The sequence below is a fragment of the Mytilus galloprovincialis genome, chromosome 11 (genome assembly GCF_965363235.1).
Source record: "Mytilus galloprovincialis chromosome 11, xbMytGall1.hap1.1, whole genome shotgun sequence".
Taxonomy (NCBI): Eukaryota; Metazoa; Mollusca; class Bivalvia; order Mytilida; family Mytilidae; genus Mytilus; species Mytilus galloprovincialis.
This window is the reverse complement of record NC_134848.1, coordinates 20,630,357-20,651,217: the sequence shown is the minus strand read 5'-3', so window position 1 is coordinate 20,651,217 and position 20,861 is coordinate 20,630,357. Positions and strand designations below refer to the sequence as shown.

The 20,861-nt window shown below is 32.2% G+C and overlaps 1 protein-coding gene across 8 annotated transcripts in view; it reads right to left on the bottom strand.

The window, feature by feature from the left end:
• Positions 1 to 20,861, bottom strand: part of LOC143051848 (atrial natriuretic peptide receptor 1-like) — a 375,823-nt gene that overhangs the window by 199,615 nt on the left and 155,347 nt on the right. The window contains exon 1 of one of the 8 annotated variants that reach the window (XM_076224834.1): positions 11,656 to 12,580. The exons of 6 other annotated variants lie outside the window; for them this stretch is intronic. In XM_076224834.1, coding sequence (XP_076080949.1) covers positions 11,656 to 12,325 — 670 coding nt within the window. In that variant the 5' untranslated portion in view covers positions 12,326 to 12,580. Of the gene's footprint in view, positions 1 to 6,674; positions 7,579 to 11,655; positions 12,581 to 20,861 lie in introns of those variants that run through there. One more of the 8 variants, XM_076224830.1, reaches the window with a different exon arrangement.

Here is a 20,861-nt window from a genome sequence, read left to right as displayed (position 1 = left end):
TTGGTAACTTTAAATAAGATACCAATTCCGGGCACCTGTGGTAACTCACAGTTTTTGGTGAAATTCGTTTTGCACAGTCTTTAGCTTTCTATATAGTAAAAATGTTTTACAAAAATACCGAACATCAAGACACATTCAAACTGACAAAATCGCATGTTGTCAATTTACTGAACTTAAACAACTTTCGATTTATTTGTGGACTTGGTCGTCTTTTGATTGTTTGTCGCGGTTTGTTTTAGTGTTTCTTTTATTTATGAGTTCGAATATATCACTTGTATACCAAACGTACTGTAGCACCAATGCATATACATGCATTTTATAGGGCACATATGATAGAGTTGTACTTTTACTGAACATTAGTAATATTAATATAATTGTGGAGTTAATAAAGCTACATAGACCAGTAATGATACTTCCAATGATCTAATAAAACGTCACTAATGTAAAACTTACAACCACTGTTCTTAATGGAATTTGAATTTTCAAAAGCACTAAAGATATCTGTTTACTATACAAAAACAACATTTATTTCATTTGTCTGAACGAATACTCTGATTTTCATTTAATTATTTTGATCAAAGCCGTTTGCTATTATAGTTTTATATACAAACGAATATGCAGACTCGAGAGTTGGACGAGATCTATAAAAATGAATCAGATTTCCAGTGACAGTGTGTTATTTTCGAGCAAGATTGCTGATTGATATGGAGGTAAATTAAAACAGAAAGTAAAATATTCATTTAATCAATTGTAAGTATTTATAGGGTTATTGCATGAATATTGGGTAATATTATCCCGAGTAGAATTTTATATTGCACGAGATTGCGAGTGCAATATATGTTCTACGAGTGACAATATTCCACAATATTCATGCCAAAACCCTTTTATTGTATAGCAATATAATATATGAAAGTAAAAAAAAGGTTTAAACTAAGATTTTGTCGTTGATGACGTCATGAATTTTGATGATTTATTGCACTAGTGCAATGATAGAATTTATTACACGCGAACTTTTTGTTACTTTCTATGGGAAATAGTATATTGCTATGCAATAATATTAGTTATTTGATGGAGAAACTTCTAGCTTAAACTGGACAGAATAACATGTATGTATTTGCAAATAAATTTTGAATTTTAATCTTTTCGACCTGTATAAATATAAGAGACATTGTGTTCATCTTTGCAGTACATGTATATAAACAAAGGCAACAGTAGTATACTGCTTTTCAAAAGTCATAAATCGATGCTTAAATACAACTCCGGGTTACAAACTAAAACCGAGGTAAATACAAAGGAAAACTACGAGACAACAGAACACTGAAGTTCAACACAAGAGTGCACACACCGAAATGTCTCGCCTTCTTTACTAATCATTGATATTATGTTGATACTCGTAAATATAAAGCTTTATTACGACTGTCACATAAACTTAACATGAACCATGAAAATGAAGTCAAGATCAGTTGCACCATATGCCAGGCAGACATGTACAGCTAACAATCATGACAATGCTACATACAACAAATATAGTTGACCTATTGCTTATAGTTTAAGAAAATAGACCAAAACACAAAAACCTAACACTGAGCAATGAACCGTGAAAACCAGGTCAAGGTCAAATAAAACCTACACGACTGACATATAGATCATAAAATATTTCCATACACCAAATATAGTTCACCTATGACATATAGTATCAGATAAAAAGACCAAAACTCAAAAACTTAACTTTGACCACTGAACCATGAAAATGAGGTCAAGGTTAGATGACATTGCTCGCTAGACATGTACACCTTACAATCATTCCATACAACAAATATAGTAAACCTATTGCATAAAGTATGAGAAAAACAGACCAAAACACAAAAACTGAACTATAACCACTGAACCATGAAAATGAGGTCAAGGTCAGAGGACATCTGCCCGCTAGACATGTACACCTTACAATCATTCCATACAACAAATATAGTAAACCTATTGCATAAAGTATGAGAAAAACAGACCAAAACACAAAAACTTAACTATAACCACTGAACCATGAAAATGAGGTCAAGGTCAGATGACACCTGCCAGTTGGACATGTACACCTTTCAGTCCTTCCATACACCGAATATACTAGACCTATTCCTTATAGTATCTGAGGTATGGACATGACCACCAAAACTTAACCTTGTTCACTGATCCAGTGAAAACGGTCTGACGGGCATGAGGACCTTGCAAGGTACGCACATAATAAATATAGTTATCCTATTACTTACAGTAAGAGAGAATTTAACATTACAAAAAATCTGAACTTTTTTTCAAGTGGTCACTGAACCATGAAAATGAGGTCAAGGATAATGGACATGTGACTGACGGAAACTTCGTAACATGAGGCATCTATATACAAAATATGAAGCACCCAGGTCTTCCACCTTCTAAAATATATAGCTTTTAAGAAGTGAGCTAACACCGCCGTAGCCGCCGCCGCCGCCGCCGGATCACTATCCCTATGTCGAGCTTTCTGCAACAAAAGTTGCAGGCTCGACAAAAAACTAAACGACAATTCAATAAAAAAAGAAAATAACTATTAGAAATCAACTGTCATTTTCCTGACTTGGTACTGAACATCTAGGAAAACAATGTATCCAAAAAGTAAAATCACAAAAATATACTGAACTCATAGGAAAATCAAATCGGGAAGTTCCTAATCACATGGCAATATCAAATGACAAAAATCATAAAAACGAAAGGAAAACAACTGTCATATTCCTGACTCGGTACAGGCATTTTCAAATGTATAAATGGTGGATTAAACCTGGTTTTATAGCGCTAAACCTCTCATATTGAACGACAGTCTCATTAAACTTAATTCAATGTCACTGAAAAAAATGTTAATATCAGAAAATGAATTGAAATGTTGTAAACCAATGTTCAAGAAAATCCCCACAGGTTTTCCCCATTCATTTGAGTATTATTCTTGTAAGACTTGAAGGATATACAATACAACGGCGTTATGTTCAAGAGACGGCTCAAAAGACTGAACATTCTTTTCGTTTTTGTACTCTGAAATTTTAAGGAAATACCAAGGGTAGTATACCAATGTTCATTAGAAGTATCAATACTTTTCCATTCATTGAGTAATTCCTTAAGATTTTAAGGTAATACCATATGTAAGACCAAAGTTCATTAGATATCTCCCGAGCAGTTTGTACGTTTAAGCACTCCCTTGTGATTTAAATGACATACCAAGGGTCCATCCATTGAGTAATTCCTTTTACGATTTTATGGACAAACCAATGTGTTATATGTTCATTAAATGACTTCGGAGACTTTACGTTTCTTTTTGTACTTCCTTAAGATTTTCAGAACGTACCAAAGAGTAGTTTACCTATGTTATGATCTTTCAAATATCATCAGTTTTTATGTTGCTTGTTTTTTTCTTCGGCTGTTCAGTTGTTCAGTTGACTTTTATATTCATTTACAGCATATGACTACACAGAACGGCTGCAAGATTTGGTTATCCGACATTGATTTTTACATAGATCCATATGGGTCAATCAATTTTTCCCAAATTAAGTTAGAGGGGGGTGGGGGTCAGTGAAAAAACTATGTGAATTAAGTTTTTTATCCTTCATTGAACTTTTGATGTCGTCCCTTAAATAATTAAAAATACCTATTTGAGAGTAAGACTACTTTAAAAAGTGTTAACTTTTTTCATAGTGATTGAAAATTGTGCTCAATATGGCATCTAAGAACATCCATTAGATTAAAAATAGCCAGTTTGATGATTGTTTTGTGACGTCATGCGAATTAATTCCTACACAGAACGAAACACATTCATTCGTGTTGATTTGGAAGCGTCAATGAAAAGTTTATTTGAAAATAGTGTATCATACGTTTGATCCAATTATTGATTATGATGGTTATTCTACAAAGATTATTGATATGAAAAAAACTTACAAAAAATATATTTAAACTTAAGGATGTTCGATACTCTGTTAAAAAATAACAAGCTTTTTAAGGGACTATTATGAATTGATAGTATAAAAAAAGAAACTAAAATAAAGAGATAAATGGAGGGTCCGTGTGCTTGTTTTCGAGATATAAACCATTGAAAATTTGGCGGGAAATAATTCTCTCTAGATTTTTCATGTATTTAACATTGACACTTTGTTTGTTTCAAAAATAATGAAAAAATAACAAGAATTTTATAAAATTTTGAAATATGGCTTTTTAAACTTTATGTTATATAACTATGAAAAGAAAAGTAGGGGAAAGTGGGCAATTTTTTATAATGACAATACATGGATAAAACCAGAGGATTCGGACAATTTGGCAAAAACTCAAAAATGGAGGAGCAAACATCCTTTCCATGAAGTATCTTGTTTTATTCCGTTTCAGGGGTGAGTCGTTCGAGTTACACATCAACAATTTACTATGTCAGGTATAACGGTGGATATTTGGTCAGAAAAATGTAAGTAAACAGTTTTTGTTGAATTAAAAGGTTACGTTGATATATCTTTTTATAGTCTGATTAACATTTATCTTTTCTACCCGTAAATATTATTTGTTTTGTCTCTCGTTTTGCATAAAAGACTTTCACCTAACTATGTTTTTTTCATAATTTGAGTTTTTGACATATGCGTTAAAGCAAACACCATTGATGAAAAAAACTCATCATATGATAGATACCAGGATTAAACTTTATTTATACGCCAGACGCGCGTTTCGTCTACAAAAGACTCATCAGTGACGCTCGAAGCAAAAAATGTTAAAAGGTCAAATAGAGTACGAAGTTGAAGAGCATTGAGGACCAAAAATTCCGAAAAGTTTTGTCAAATACAGCTAAGGTGATTTATTCCTGAAGTAGAAAAGCCTTTCAGTATTTCAAAAATCTTAAATGTTGTGAACAGTAAATTTATAATTATGAACATATCAATGAGAACTCAAGTCAAGACAGAGGTGCTGACTACCGGGCTTGTGTTACCCTTGAGAAAATAGATCTGCACCAGCAGTGGCATCGACCCAGTGGTTGTACCATGATTAAATTTTCCATATACGCCTCACGCGCGTTTCGTCTACAAAATGTTAAAAGGTCAAATAAAGTACGAAATTGAAGAGCACTGAGGACCAAAAAATCCTAAAAGTTTTGCCAAATACAGCTAAGGTAATCTATTCCTGAAGTAGAAAAGCCTTAGTATCCATCTCCTCATAATCATCGCAAAATTGCCACATAAAAAAAATAATCCGAATAATTCAGTCCCTCTCCGTAATCGACTTATTATACGAGCAATGTTGCAGCGTAATATTAAGACCACGAGATAAAGACCGTATGATGCGGACATATCATGACATCTTTAAAGTACAAAAGGCAAACGACAAAATACATTAAATTAACAAAGATATAAGTAACATAACAAAAACGGTTTTCATAAACACCATTTCATCTCTATCAAATCTCACGAGATTACACAAATGGACGGGAAAGTCTCACGAGAGCATATTAAAGAATAAGAATTACGTTACATTAGTAATATACTAATACTAAACGTCAAGGAGTAATTTTGTTAGCAAATTAAGTTAAAGTAAAAGGTTGTGTTGTTGAAATTTGTGGTCTCATAAGTAGTCTTCAGATTCATGTCTTTGCAAACTGACTTGCATCTTTAACGCAAATAAAATTCAGCAAAGAATTATCAGAACGACAATTCAATTCAAAAAGGCGTTATATTCCTTGCTTTTGGGAAATTAGAATTTGCATGAGTTTAAGCGTAATTACACATTACCATTGAAGAAATTGCGCTTCGGTTCCTTTTTCTATGCTTAACAATTTTTTAAAATCGTTTTCAAGTTTTTTATTTTTCTTTAAAGGTCTTATCTAAGGTACAAAAAATGGTACATAAAACATATTAATACACTGTCAGGTTAACAAATGCATACTTTTATTTTTTTCCAAGAATTTAGATTTAAACGTGATATAGTTATGTGACAATCTTGAACTCCATACACATACATTATCGATATAGTTATGTGGTAATCTTGAACTCTATGCACAATGTATCTTTCACCTACAACACTAACTGGCTTGGCAAATAAAGTTCAGTTTGATATCAGACTTTATTTTTGCAGAAGAAGAATTGAAAATATGCACACTATGACAAAATCTGCGTTCATAATTAAAACAGGATTGGAATATGTAACTAAGGCAAAAGATTAGGTGACAAAGAACTATAGAGAATCAGATAAGGAACTTGTCTCTGGAGTAATGCCAGAATCACCAGGTGAGTGTATAATAATAAAAAGGGAGTATCATTAGACAATCAAAAGGACGAAAAAGATAATTAGAACGTTACACCATTTAAATTGTGTATAATCCTGACCACTCATATATAATCTGCCAGGGCGGGAAATTTACCTGGATAGCAGAGTAACAAACATATTGTGTTTTCTAAATATAGAGGGAAAATATGAGTAAGAGTACAAAATATTGATGAATAATTACAAGCGTATAATATTCATTGGTAAACATATACTTCTGGTAGTTATCTCTTATATCCAACTTAGAATTAGAACATACCGTCTTGTCCGAAAGCTAAGGGATTTAGATTTGAAACATTTAGGTAATTTTAGTTTTATGTGGAAGAAAATCGTAGCACTGACCTCTACAATGTGTTTGCAATAAGAATGTAACATACCTCCATACTGAGTGTTAATTTCATCTAAGACGTGCTTAACCATGTTAAGTTTTTTCTCTTTCCTATCTAGTCGAATGTCGTATTTATCAAAACAGAAATCTTTTGACTCGACTTGGTTTTGAACTGCATCAATCAAAAGATTACAATATCCATAAAAAATTTCCGGTGTTCCGAAATTTTCACTGATTGTTTTTAATCTTTTCCATTTATATTTTTGAAATAATAGCGCAATGACCTTTGACATTGAATTAAACGTAGCATGAATTCGTGTAAGTGTCGGTGCATATATTTTTTTATTATCCAAGCCATGGTTAAATCCACCAGGGGAAACGATTGGAACATTCCATTTGGGTGCATATCTCACGATGTTATTGACCGCGTAGTCATAAACAGGGCCTATAAAGAAATGACAGCCTTTGTCCATTCTTCGAATAGCCGCTAACAGGGCATCGGTGTCACTTACATTAGAATTTACAAACGAAACATTTAACACAAGATTGCGCGAATAGCGCATCTGAACCTTTTCTTGTGCTATCTCAATTCCTATTTGAATTTTTCCCAAAGCGAAGAGTCTCGTTACTGGAAACTTAGGAGCAAAAACAGTGATGTTTACACTTTTTATTGCTGCATGCACTTCGTTGTTAAGAACATAGATAAAAACTGCTAGAACCACAAACATAATCTTCGAAATCATATCCATTTGAAAGTGTTGTACAATTAAAACGTGTTGACATAGACACAAGCTTTAATATCAAATTCACAAATCAAATGTTGTTTAAAACGTATAACTTCCATGACATTAATTTTTAACGCAGATATATTTGCTGAAAGTCAGAATTTAAAAGAATTCCCAAGCCATTTTTACTACGACGGGAGAGTAACCATTACGGGGCATTACTTTGTTTAACTGTAATGTATGTTACCATAAGTACTTCAATTATGTTATCAAATCTGTACTATCTTTAATTGTTACGGAAGTTGGCATACTTAAGATTAACAGTAGGAATTTAATAATTTAATTGATTCGAATCATGTGCTGCCTTTTGACAGCTCATATTTCAATGTTATCTATATTTAGACTAACTTAATATATGTGTCAACAGCAAATAACCTTTTCAAACCAATTGTGGTAAATCTTATGAAATAAAGAGTTTGGGGGAAATGGATATGTTTATAACATCAACTTGATTTCCTCATCAACTCTATGAGTGTTTCCTCTTTTAAATACTATATATAAACTAAGGAAAGTTTTCCTAAATAATCATATAAATGTACATATATGGTAACAGTTAGCAAAAGTTTAATGGCCAGCTTTGGCTTGCTGGTACAATATGTTTTAACAAAGTACTGTAGAATGATTAACCAAACGCACCCAAATGCAGTAAATGTAGTTATCAAAAAATGCCGTAAATAGTTATCAAAGATCAAAATAGTTGTAAAGCCAAACAAGTATAAACTTGAAGAGCATTTAGGACCCCAAATTCCAAAAAGTTGTGCAAAATACGGCTAAGATAATCTATTCCTGGGATAAGAAAATCCTTAGTTTTTCGCTATATACAAGTGTTTGCCGGACGGTGTTCCTAAATAATCATATTAATGTAGATATGGGGTAATAGTAAGCAAAATGTGTAATAGACAGATTTGGCTTGCTGGTACAATATGTTTGACAAAGTACTGTAGAATGATTAACCAAACGCACCCAAATGCAGTTAATGTAATTATAAAAAAATGCAGTAAATGTAGTTATTAAAAAGGACACAATTGATTAATGTCGTCATTGTCCGGCAAACACTTGTATATAGCGTATTAAATAAAAAGCCCAAGGAATAGAATAAATGTAATTCCTTATCACAAAAGACCTATTTATACGCATATTAATACATAATTAATAGCAATTAAATACTTCCCTAAAAAGAACATGTTTTATACAGTTGGTGAATTAATTTTTTCGTAATCATTGCAAAAAGTAAAATCAGAAAAAATACCGAACCCCGAGGAGAATTCAACACAGAAAGACCATTAAAATGACAAAACCAAAAGTTCAAACACATCAAACATGTAATTTAGCAGCCATTTTTGTTTCAATATATGTCAAATGCATCAGATCAGAATGATTGTTTTATCTAATATATTTTTTTTTCTGTAAAATTATATATAATAAGAGGCATAACATGTTGATATTAACATAGATTTTTTCGTGTTATCAGATATTTATTAAAGCTTTATGCGTCATTATTCTATTAATAAATCGGTATATCGTATCGATGCTTAGGGAGACGTAGAATGGAAATGATCTGCAAATGGTCGAATAAATTAATGGGTTTAAATTTTGAATAAATAGATAACTGTGTCATGCTGTATGTTAAAAAGCCAATTCTATCAATTAGTATGAACGAAACATTTTAAATTTACACGCGGAAATAGATCAGCGGGAAACATATTTTCTAAATATATTTCATAAGCTTGGAAATTTCAAAATATATGGATTATAACATTTAAAAAGGCCAAAGGCCTGTTGACTGCACTAAATAAACAGGGCTCTAAAAGAGTTGTGTTAAGCACGTTTCTTGAACGCTTGTGTCATAAGAGAAGAAAAATAAAAACAGAGCAAATAAAATAAAAATTTCGACTATTTCATAACACATCAACAAGAAATTATGATCGCGGTAGTGACTAATCAACTAGATTAAGCATATGTAGTACTGTGGTTACTACTACGACTAGGAACAAGCGAAACATCCCTTCACTTTGTTAATTCATATTTTCGTTAATAATTTAAAATACTATTACGCTGATTATCAAAGGTAACAGGCTTATTACGCCAGACGCGCGGTTTGTCTACATTAGACTCATCACTGACGCTCTGATAAAACAGTTGGAAATTCAAACTGGTGTAAAGTTGAAGAGCATTGAGGATGCAAAAATCCAAAAAAGTTGTGCCAAATATGGCTCAGATAATCTTTGACTGGGATAAGACAATCCTTAGTATTTCGAATAGTTTATACTTTTGCAAACAGTAAATATATAAAAACGACCATATAATTGATATTCATATCAACACCGAAGTGTTGACTAACCATCACATCCAGAAGTACACATGTATTTTACATGATCTTACCTCCTATACATTTCTAAGAATATGATTGGTTAAGAGCAACAATGTGAAGACCGTGTATATTCTATATTAGGTTAGCAAGGTTCCATATTAGGTTAGTAGTTGAGTTGTGTCCCTGTATACAAACAACACGGCGGTGAGAAAAAAATCTTAAAGGTTTCAACAGACGATTGAATTGATAATGAACAACAGAAATTAATTCCATACAACACATTTAAAGCTAACAAGTTGTTATTGTTGGCATTTGTTTTTAATAGACCTATGGAAGTTGGTTCATAATACTAATAGTATTAAAGACTTGATCACTTTTATATACCACTAGTCTAAATATCACATGTTAAGATAGTCGGTAAGATAAATTCGTTACATAGTGTGCTAGTGACCTAATACGATATAAATGGGGTCAGTAAATTCCATATGGCACCATCATTAAACAGGCCATGGAGATCCCTGCCCCATATGAAATTTACTGACCCCAGTTATATCATATTAGGTCACTAGCGCACTATGTAACTAATATTTCTATTTTTATTCAAAACTGTCGCAAAATACTTTATAAAGTTCAAACTAAGTTATGATAAGTTAACGATTGAAACTGTGTGTTGTATAAAGAAGGAATATAAGACAATTTTACAATATTCTTGTTTTTATCAGCAAATAATGTTCTTCTTGATTATATAAAATATAGTGTTCATCATTTTATAACTGGTACTGTCCTTAAAAAAAAGGCGAACTATATCCTACAGATTTTTATATTTACACATGTAATGAAATGTAATTATAAACATTACTTTCACATGATTGAATTTGTTTTAGAAAACCGTCCAATATAATTATATGCAAATATTTACTATATAATATTTCATGCTGCATATCATACAAAACCTGTCAAATAACAAACCAAAAACCAAGAAAACTCCGGTCAAAGTCAAAAGCTCGAACAAATCAGACGAATGGAAAACAACTATCATATTCTTCATGACGTGGTACAGGCATTTTCTTATGTAGAAATTAGTTGATTATTCAAATATTGGGAGATGTGGTATGAGATAACTATTCACCAAGTTTCAAATGTAGTTGATATAAGCTATTATAGGTAACTGTATGGCCTTGAATGAGAAAAACCATATCGTATGGTGGAATGAGAAAACCAACGGCCGAGTTAACAAAAACACAATAAACGATAAACAAATATGACAAACAGGACCGAACGAGAACCCCTGAACTGAAAGGCTCCGGCCTTTGACAGGCAGTGCAAATGTGGCTGGGTTAAACAATTTTGTAAGCGACCAACCTCCCCTTATCTCGGACAGTGGTGTAACAGTACAACATAAGATCAAACTATAAAAAGTAAAATCACAAAAGTACTGAACTCAGAGGAAAATCAAGTCGGAAAGTCCCTAATCACATGAAGATCAGTTGAAAATCTCGTCAAATTAATACAAATACAAATACATTAAACAAAAAGAAAAACACAGAGAGGACGGGTAATTAAAAATCCAAAAGACACTCAGTACAGATATGACAGTATTTGGAGTTAATGACATCTAGTTGCCATTAACTACCACCTAACAAAAACGTGTATCTAAGACTAAAATATCAATCAGTACATATCCAACATCCATGGAATAAGTGTACATAAGACGTCATTAAAACGTAAATACCGCCAACAGCTTAACCTCTCACATGAATATGATATATCATTGACAGCATTGAACCAGCGCATCTTTTAGAATTGATATGATATAATCGTTGAGCAATGTTAAATGGTAAGACTATGCTCCATGAATTGATCAGTAACAATCTCGAAGCTATACACCCTGATATGCTGTAAGTTCATTAACTGTTAAGATACGTTCAACTTACCAGCAAATTTAATGTTAATTTTCTCCAGCACATGGCTTGTCATTTGATCCCTTGGTTCACGTAGTATTTCATATTTTTCGTAATCAACATAGCTTTTATCTCTATTAATAATAACCATCTGATGTATGGATGATATGGCTAAATCACAGAAGTCAATAAATATATCATTACGACCAAAACGGTCGCTAATAGCTTTTATTTTTGTCCATCCAAAATGTTGTAATATCCTATAGAAGAATTCTGCCATACTGTTAAACGTCGTATGAACTCTCGTCAGGGTTTGAAAACTTCTTTTCTGATTCAAACTATGAGCAAAAGCCCCAGGGGAGATAACTGGTATGTTCCATTTCGGCGCGTAACGGGCAACCGGTGCTACCCCAAAATCGTACACAGGACCAATAAATAAATGTACCCCCTTGCTCATAAACTTAAATGCCGCAACAGGCGAGTCAACGTCACTGGCGTTAGAATTGACATATTCTACATTTATTAAATGACCTCTGAGTTTATCCGTCATCGCGTGATCTATAGCTATCTCGACAGCTGGTTGAACTCTTTCAAGTGCAAAAAGACGTTTAGTTGGATTCTTAGGAGCAAACACAGTGATACTGACATTGGTAGTCAAAACGCACACAAAATGCAATACGAAGGCAACAAATACCAGCATCATGTCGATTGTTAATGTTGATATGAATTATGACAGAAATTTCAGTAATAAAACTTATCCAAACGTCATTGTGTTCGATAAAACAACAACGGATTCAATTATCCAAACAACATTATGTGAGTACTCGTACAACGACTTCCGAAGTTATCCATCTTTATCACGTGATATTCCAGGGGAGAGAAAAATCAGTAACTTCAAACATGTCAGATACACCCATTTGTAAATAAATTGACTTACTACATGTTACTACATGTACATTATTTGTATAACGAACTAGTGTATTCCGGTGTTCGTAAGTACTTTTTCCGGATGTTACGGACGTTCACGATGTATATACCAAAACACTCTAACCGTACACAAGTCCCCGTTGTTAATGTCGCCTGATTGTTAGATAAAAAAACACAAATATTTGTACCCAATTAGTAAAACAATTGCACATAATAATCGTATTTATTGAGAATTTTATCAAAACTGAGAACTTTGGTAATGTTCAGTTGTTATTGCCCCCTTTTTTCACCAAAGGAATAACGTTTGGTGTTGTTTTATTGGGAATATACAAGAAATTCGGCAATCAATGTATCGTTCAGTAACTTGTTCAAATTTTTCTCTGATTTGTTATTAATTTTTTTTTCTAACTTCTTTAAAGTAATTAAAAGTTTAAAAAATGCCAGAAAATGTATCTTTTTTTAAAATGAGGTTTTCTTCTTTTTTATATATACAACTTCGTGGGCTAAGAACCTGTCGGCATCATGTTAGTTTTTGCCGTCAGAGGAGAGGAAATACAGGATATAGGTCATATTTGAAGTATCCGTCTGGAATTGGACAAACCGGCCTGTAACCAACGCAATAGCACTTTATTTTATTTGCATTATACTGCAATGGAAACTTTGTATGAAATAATTAAGTTTTTTTAATTTCAAATAAAGAAAGTAACTCGATTGGTTGTAGACGGAATCTTATTACAAATCCTTAATTGGTCGGGTACCGCTGCAAGTTGACTTTCAATACCCGAGGGTACCAGTGCACAGTTCTTCAGTATTTCTATTGAAGGGAATTTACTAGCTTTTATTTCCTTTTGCAGTCATGTTAGTATGGAAAAGAACTATTTAATAAAAGATAAAAGAATCTAGTGATTTAGTGATCATAACTTCCCCATTCCTTCTAGAGACATGAATGTAACAGTATCATTGAGTCAAACTGATTCGTAATGATAATGTAATTTTCGGATGCACTTGTTTTAGTGCAGATATTTTCCTTGTCGTTATGTCGTAGAGTAACTTGTACAAATATTTCCTAAAACAAGTTAAGTACTCTGTTCATATATGGGCATACGGAAATCATGTTTTTATTCTTCTGTTCTAAAACTCCATCAAGAAAATTAACCAAATCACACACAAATCAAAAAAAATATGAGGACATGCATATTTTGATCCGACTATTTTGGATCGCTTGACATGGTTATAGAAATATCCAAACGTTTTTATTTCTTAAGTTTTTCAGTTATAATCCACAGTTGAATTCCGATGCGATTCCCTAGTGACAATCGGAAAATACTGGTTGTATTAGAACAGTCAAGAGCCTTCACGAATGGTAATGAAATTAATCAAGATTATGTCAAAGTATGAAACTTTTTATATGATCTCCTTTATACGAAATCTCACGAGATTTTAAATTTGAATGACACGTGTCTAGACAACACACCGTATTAATAAAAGACTCATAATTATACAACTTGTGCTTTTTCTTACGAAAACTAAACTACAAAATAGAAAATTGGATGGATGGCTCCAAACAGTGATGCTGATTATCGGAAAAGACTGCAATACCCAAGCTTTCATATAAGACAACATTAGAAAATATCCGAGTGAACGAATGTTACATAGAGGTTATACCACTCGAGGCTCGCCGAGGGTGTGTTGAGAGCGGATTAATATTGTATTACACAAGATTTGGTGGTGGAATCTGTTCTCTTATGTATTTCAAACAATACCATATGCGGGTAAACTTATTTCTTTTTTTCAAATGATCTGCAAAAAGATTTGGAAAAGGAAAGGGATGTCTCAATTTCTTGAATATCTTATATAAACACCAAATATAAAGGGATGGTGCTTAAAAATACACAAGACATGAAATGCAGGTTTCATGTCCTACAACTGTCAAAATCGAGGGAACATGGTTTTTTATCCTTTTTTCTACGAATCCGGATGTGACATACCACGTTTTGTTGGTATTACACCTGTAATGCCATTGTTCACCCATTATTTCTTTTATATTATTATCGTCGTAAATTTAGAATTTCAAAAAAGAAAACAAGTTACTGATCCTAGCACGTAGAGACATTTATAACAATACACACTTTGCAACGGTTCTAATAAAGAACGACGTAGATTGTTTTCTCAACTTTGTGTCGTATACCCTTGAATTTATTGTGGCAAATGAAATGCGATCCATACGTCGAGATTAAAAAAAGGAAAAAATGAGACTGATTCTAGTACTGATTAACATTTACAACAATACACACTATGTAAAGGTCTCAATAAAGAACGATGAAAATTACTTTGTAAACTTCGTAAGACGACTATTGGTATATCAGTAATGAAGTTCACCAAGTTCTCTTATAAAGATATAAAACCCCAATTAAATGATGCCATCAATGTCCAGTCTCCGAACAATAACACATCAAAGATATTCTATGGCGTTGAAATAGAGTTTCACTAAGGTTAAATATCTTAAGATATTTTGTAGATAAGTCTACAAAAAGATAATTTCTGCAGACAATCTTAATGCATTGGTTCAATATAATAGAATCCGTATTTCTGTTCATATTTCCCCCTTCTCTCTCCGTGTTTGCATTATTATTCCATTAAAAAGTAAAATCACAAAAATACTGAATTCAGAGGAAATTTTAAAATGGCAAAATCAAATGATAAAACACATCAAACGAATGGACAACAACTGTCATATTCCTGACTTAGTGCAGGCATTTTCAAATACTTACAAAGAACATTTTCGACTGCTTACAAAGAGCCTGATCATGCAAACGGAAGAGTCGTCGTATTTGACGACATTAGAAAAAACTTAGAAGAAGAATTCAATATGTAAACAAGTCAGCGTAATTACTTGCTGTACTTTTACATGTTTAGCTAGTAGATCTACCAGTTATCTCTCAATATGGATAAAAAAGTTTGAACTGAAATAATGTAGGAAACGGCAAAAAGTCATCATAGATACCAAAAATTCGATTTTGACTCAGATGCGCTTGTCATTTATTTATTAGAAGCGCTCGAATAATAACAGTTAAAAAAGGCCCATAAACCGAAATTTCTAAGAAAACTGAAAACTCAAACTCAAAACATTTTACAAAATTATGTCAAAGCCATCCATAAAATATAATGTCTGGAAGGAAATTTTTATCAACGGTAAATAAAAAAAAATGACCTTTCACAGGAATGTCATATTAAAACAGGAAGGCTGACAGTTTCGTGCATGAGTATGCGGTACGGGATCACTTATAGTTAGTACTGCTCTCGTACTATTATTATTACCAATTTTAAGCTTTTTGGTTTTCAAATTCAGTTTGACAGCTTAGATGTACTACTTTTACATTTTTAGCTCACCTGGCCGAAAGGCCAAGTGAGCTTTTCTCATCACTTGGCGTCCGGCGTCCGTCGTCGTCCGTCGTCATCCGTTGTCGTCCTGCGTTAACTTTTACAAAAATCTTCTCCTCTGAAACTACTGGGCCAAATTTAACCAAACTTGGCCACAATCATCATTGGGGTATCTAGTTTAAAAAATGTGTCCGGTGCCCCGCCAAACCAACCAAGATGGCCGCCATGGCTAAAAATAGAACATAGGGGTAAAATGCAGTTTTTGGCTTATAACTCAAAAACCAAAGCATTTAGAGCAAATCTGACGGGGTAAAATTGTTCATCAGGTCAAGATCTATCTACCCTGAAATTTTCAGATGAATCGGACATTTCATTTTTGGGTTGCTGCCCCTGAAATGGTAATTTTAAGGAAATTTTGCTGTTTTTGGTTATTATCTTGAATATTATTATAGATAGAGATAAACTGTAAACAGCAATAATGTTTAGCAAAATAAGATCTACAAATAAGTCAACATGACCAAAATGGTCAGTTGACCACTTTAGGAGTTATTGCCCTTTATAGTCAATTTTTAACCATTTTTCGTAAATCTTAGTAATCTTTTAGAAAAATCTTCTCCTCTGAAACTACTGGGCCAAATTCAACCAAACTTGGCCATAATCATCATTAGGGTATCTAGTTTAAAAAATGTGTCCGGTGACCCAGCCAACCAACCAAGATGGCCGCCATGGCTAAAAATAGAACATAGGGGTAAAATGCAGTTTTTGGCTTATAACTCAAAAACCAAAGCATTTAGAGCAAATCTGACAGGAAGTAAAATTGTTGATCAGGTCACGATTTATCTGCCCTGGAATTTTCAGATGAATCGGATAATCGGTTGTTGGGTTGCTGCCCCTGAAATGGTAATTTTAAGGAAATTTTGCTGTTTTTGGTTATTATCTTGAATATTATTATAGATAGAGATTAACAGTAAACAGCAATAATGTTCAACAAAGTAAGATTTACAAATAAGTCAACATTACCAAAATAGTCAGTTGACCACTTTAGGAGTTATTGCCCTTTATAGTCAATTTTTAACAATTTTTCGTAAATCTTAGTAATCTTTTAGAAAAATCTTCTCCTCTGAAACTACTGGGCCAAATTTAACCAAACTTGGCCATAATCATCATTGGGGTATCTAGTTAAAAAAATGTGTCCGGTAACTCGGCCAACAAACCAAGATGGCCGCCATGGCTAAAAATAGAACATGGGAGTAAAATGCAGTTTTTGGCTTATAACTCAAAATCCAAAGCATTAAGAGCAAATCTGACAGGAAGTAAAATTGTTGATCAGGTCACGATCTATCTGCTCTGGAATTTTCAGATGAATCGGATAATCGGTTGTTAGGTTGCTGCTCCTGAATTGGTAATTTTGAGGAAATTTTGCTGTTTTTTTGTTTTTATCTTGAATATTATTATAGATAGAGATAAACTGTAAACAGCAATAATGTACAGCAAAGTAAGAACTAAAAATAAGTCAGCATGACCAAAATAGTCAATTGACCCCCTAAGGAGTTATTGCCCTTCATAGTCAATTTTTAACAATTTTCTTAAAATTTGAAGATTTTCAATAACATTTTCCACAGAAAGTACTGTTATAGATAGAGATAATTGTAAGCAGCAAGAATGTTTAGTAAAGTAAGATCTACAAACACATCACCATCACCATCACCAAAACACAATTTTGTTATGAATCCATCTGTGTCCATTGTTTAATATTCACATAGACCAAGGTGAGCGACACAGGCTCTTTAGAGCCTCTAGTTTAATAAACCCATCACTAATTTACCATAAAAATTATTGCAAACTTTTTCACAGTCATGTCATCATTCTATTATTATTTTTTTCGGTATATCATGCATACAAAATGAAGAGGTATATTGGGACAGAGTATAAGATGTAGAAGAAACACATTGTAAACACTGGGGAAAACCAATGGACGATAGATTTGGTCTTGGATAAATTAATATTACTTATCGTCCGAGATAATAGTAAAATATTCTTATCTCATGGGCTTTCGTGCTGTTCAGAATGCAATGTGAATGAAGTCACAATTTCCATTAATCAAAGATTGCGTAAAACGAATGTATATGACGTACTAAAACATATGATCTCAACAATATATCAATAAACAGATGTCTCCTACCTTGTACTTTTATAAGCAAACACTTACCTGAAAAATAAAAGAATAAAATATAATTATTATTATCTATTAACATGTCATAATCACATAAATATGGAATTGAACACATATTTTCATACAATTTAATGCTGATGAATAAGTTATTTAACGTTGATAAACTTTGTACTTTGGTTCTATTGTACTGTGTTTACTCTTTTAATACACATCAACTAAATATCTTACCTTTTCTTTCAATAGATTGTGAAAAATACATATACAAACATCTGTAACTACTTTTCATTGCCAAATTAAGGCTTTTTCTTCAGAAGCCATACACCAGTAACCATCTAGAAAAACGGCTTAGGAAGCCAAAATAAAGTACGTTTAAAAACATCAAAAATCAAAAGGATTATATCACAAAAATACTGAACTCCGAGGAAAATTCAAAACGGAAAGTCCACAATCAAATGGCAAAATCAAAAGCCCATACACATCAAACAAATGGATTACAACTATTCTATTTCTGACTTGGAACAGGCATTTTCTTTTGTAGAAAATCATTCAATAGTTAAAGAAAAAACTAACAACATCTATAGTAAACAATGCCCACGAAAGATTAACCTTAGTTAAAGTTCGATTTAACAAATAATCAATTGAAAATTCGTGTGAAACATTTTTTTTTATCCTACTGTCACCCTGATATGTAACAAAAAAGCAGGTCTGCACATCTCTGTTGTGTACAAATGAAATACATGTATCTAGTAATAATTTCTGTGTTGATGACTTGTCATTTCGTGGAACTCTTTGCAGTATGTGTTTGAGCCATATTGATGCATACAAAAAATATAAAATATAGACAATTTTAGATAAAAGAAATGCTGACGTGGCAAATTCTAACTATAGAATAAACATTAGTAGAGGTACATTGACTCTGTTTCTAATGCTCGTACAAATAAATTTATAATTCGATAAAATGTCTAAAAACTTTGGCTACTAGACTGATTATAAGTTTTTTAAAATAATTTGAATGCCTTTAATTTCTTATTTTACATTTGTAACGAGGCGCTGGTTATCGTTAAACTGTTTAATGTGCCGATGTATATTGAACAAAATTGTGGAATAGCTTTCTTTCAATTAAATTAGCTGTTAACGGAAAATACAAATTTAGTTAGTTTACAAATCGCTCAATCTAAATGCCAACATGCTTCTTTCTCAATAACTAAAATGTGTAGGGTAATACAAGAATGTTAATGGATTAGATTAAATGTATTTTATTTGCTAATAACAAAATTTACTTTACCGATATACAAAATATAACCTATATTTTATAGATTTATACGAAAATTATTTCAAACCTGTCAACAACATCTCAAGTAAACAAACTTGGTTCCCAAACAGAAAAGACATGAGATCGGAGGGGGACTTTTCCTATATCATCAGTAATTTTATGATGTATTTAGTGTACGACCTACATTTGTGTTATTGTTTTTATTTTAATTATATTTGTCACATATTTGTTAAAAATGAATTGAATAAGATTGTTAAAAAATTTAGGCAATAGTAGTTTACCGATGTTTAAATATCATAACCAATTAAGGAACATACAACCGAGGTAAATACGAAGGTAGAATCGTTAACGGTTTGAACTCCATATATCATGCTTTTAATATTCACACCTTTTGTTCAATTATTCTAATATGCAAGTCATATGTTAACATATTTTTTTTATCTTTTTTTTAAGCAGATAAAGATTTCAGAAAACATGGCGTGTAACCAAAATTTACAGGACTCCATAAAAATAATTTTTGTTTTGGTTTTTTTAACGGTTTTATCAAATACAAGTAATGTATGTGCCTTCTCCTCAGAACATCTATAACATACAATAATTAATTGTTGGTGCTCAACGCCACATTCGTCATCCTTATTTTTATCGTGGCGACCACTTATTATAAAAGAAGCAAGAGTACTCAGAGAGAAACAACGACGTTTGACAGGACAAGGTCAAACCTACACAATAGAAGTTTGGAGTCGACCTCAGCTGCAATATGCAGGGATCGAACTTCCGTGATTACAGGTAAGTGATTACTGTATGTTATCTATGTGACTGTATATTTCCAAGATTTTATGTTCTGGCAATAAAATGAGAAAATTAAATATCTTCTTCGTCCAACAACCTCAAAAGAAGTAGAAAGCTTAGGGTCCTTTTTTAAACAGGAATTAGAACTAAGGACAGGGGACTCTTGATTTATTTATATAAATTAAAATATATTTATATATCATTTGCTTTTTTTATTTTTTATGAGTTCAGAGTTTATATGAAAATAAATATTTAAATTGAATTGTATTGTAAAAAAAGAGAAACATGTGTTTGGAATTATTATGATGAATATCAGATTGTTGGTAAAATTAATATAAAACTTCACATGGTGAGTATCAATGTATTACTAGGTAAGAACAACACATGCTTGTAATGGCTTTTCATGAAGTAAAAACCAATGGTTGTCCAAAGAATGACGTTATCGTTTATCTTTCTTGTGTTTTGAGTGTTTTTAAATGATTTATCCTGAAATAAGTAACGAACACTTCAAACAATTGTGTAAAATCGGTTATGTTTTAACACAATTAGGAGAAACAGAACTTAGAAAACAAAACAAAAACGAGAGAAAACAATTACAAATTACAATATAAACAAATGATTCGTTATATTACGTTAGATTCACGTGGAGATAAACGCATTGTAAGAATAAAAAATACCGTTGCATTATAAATAACG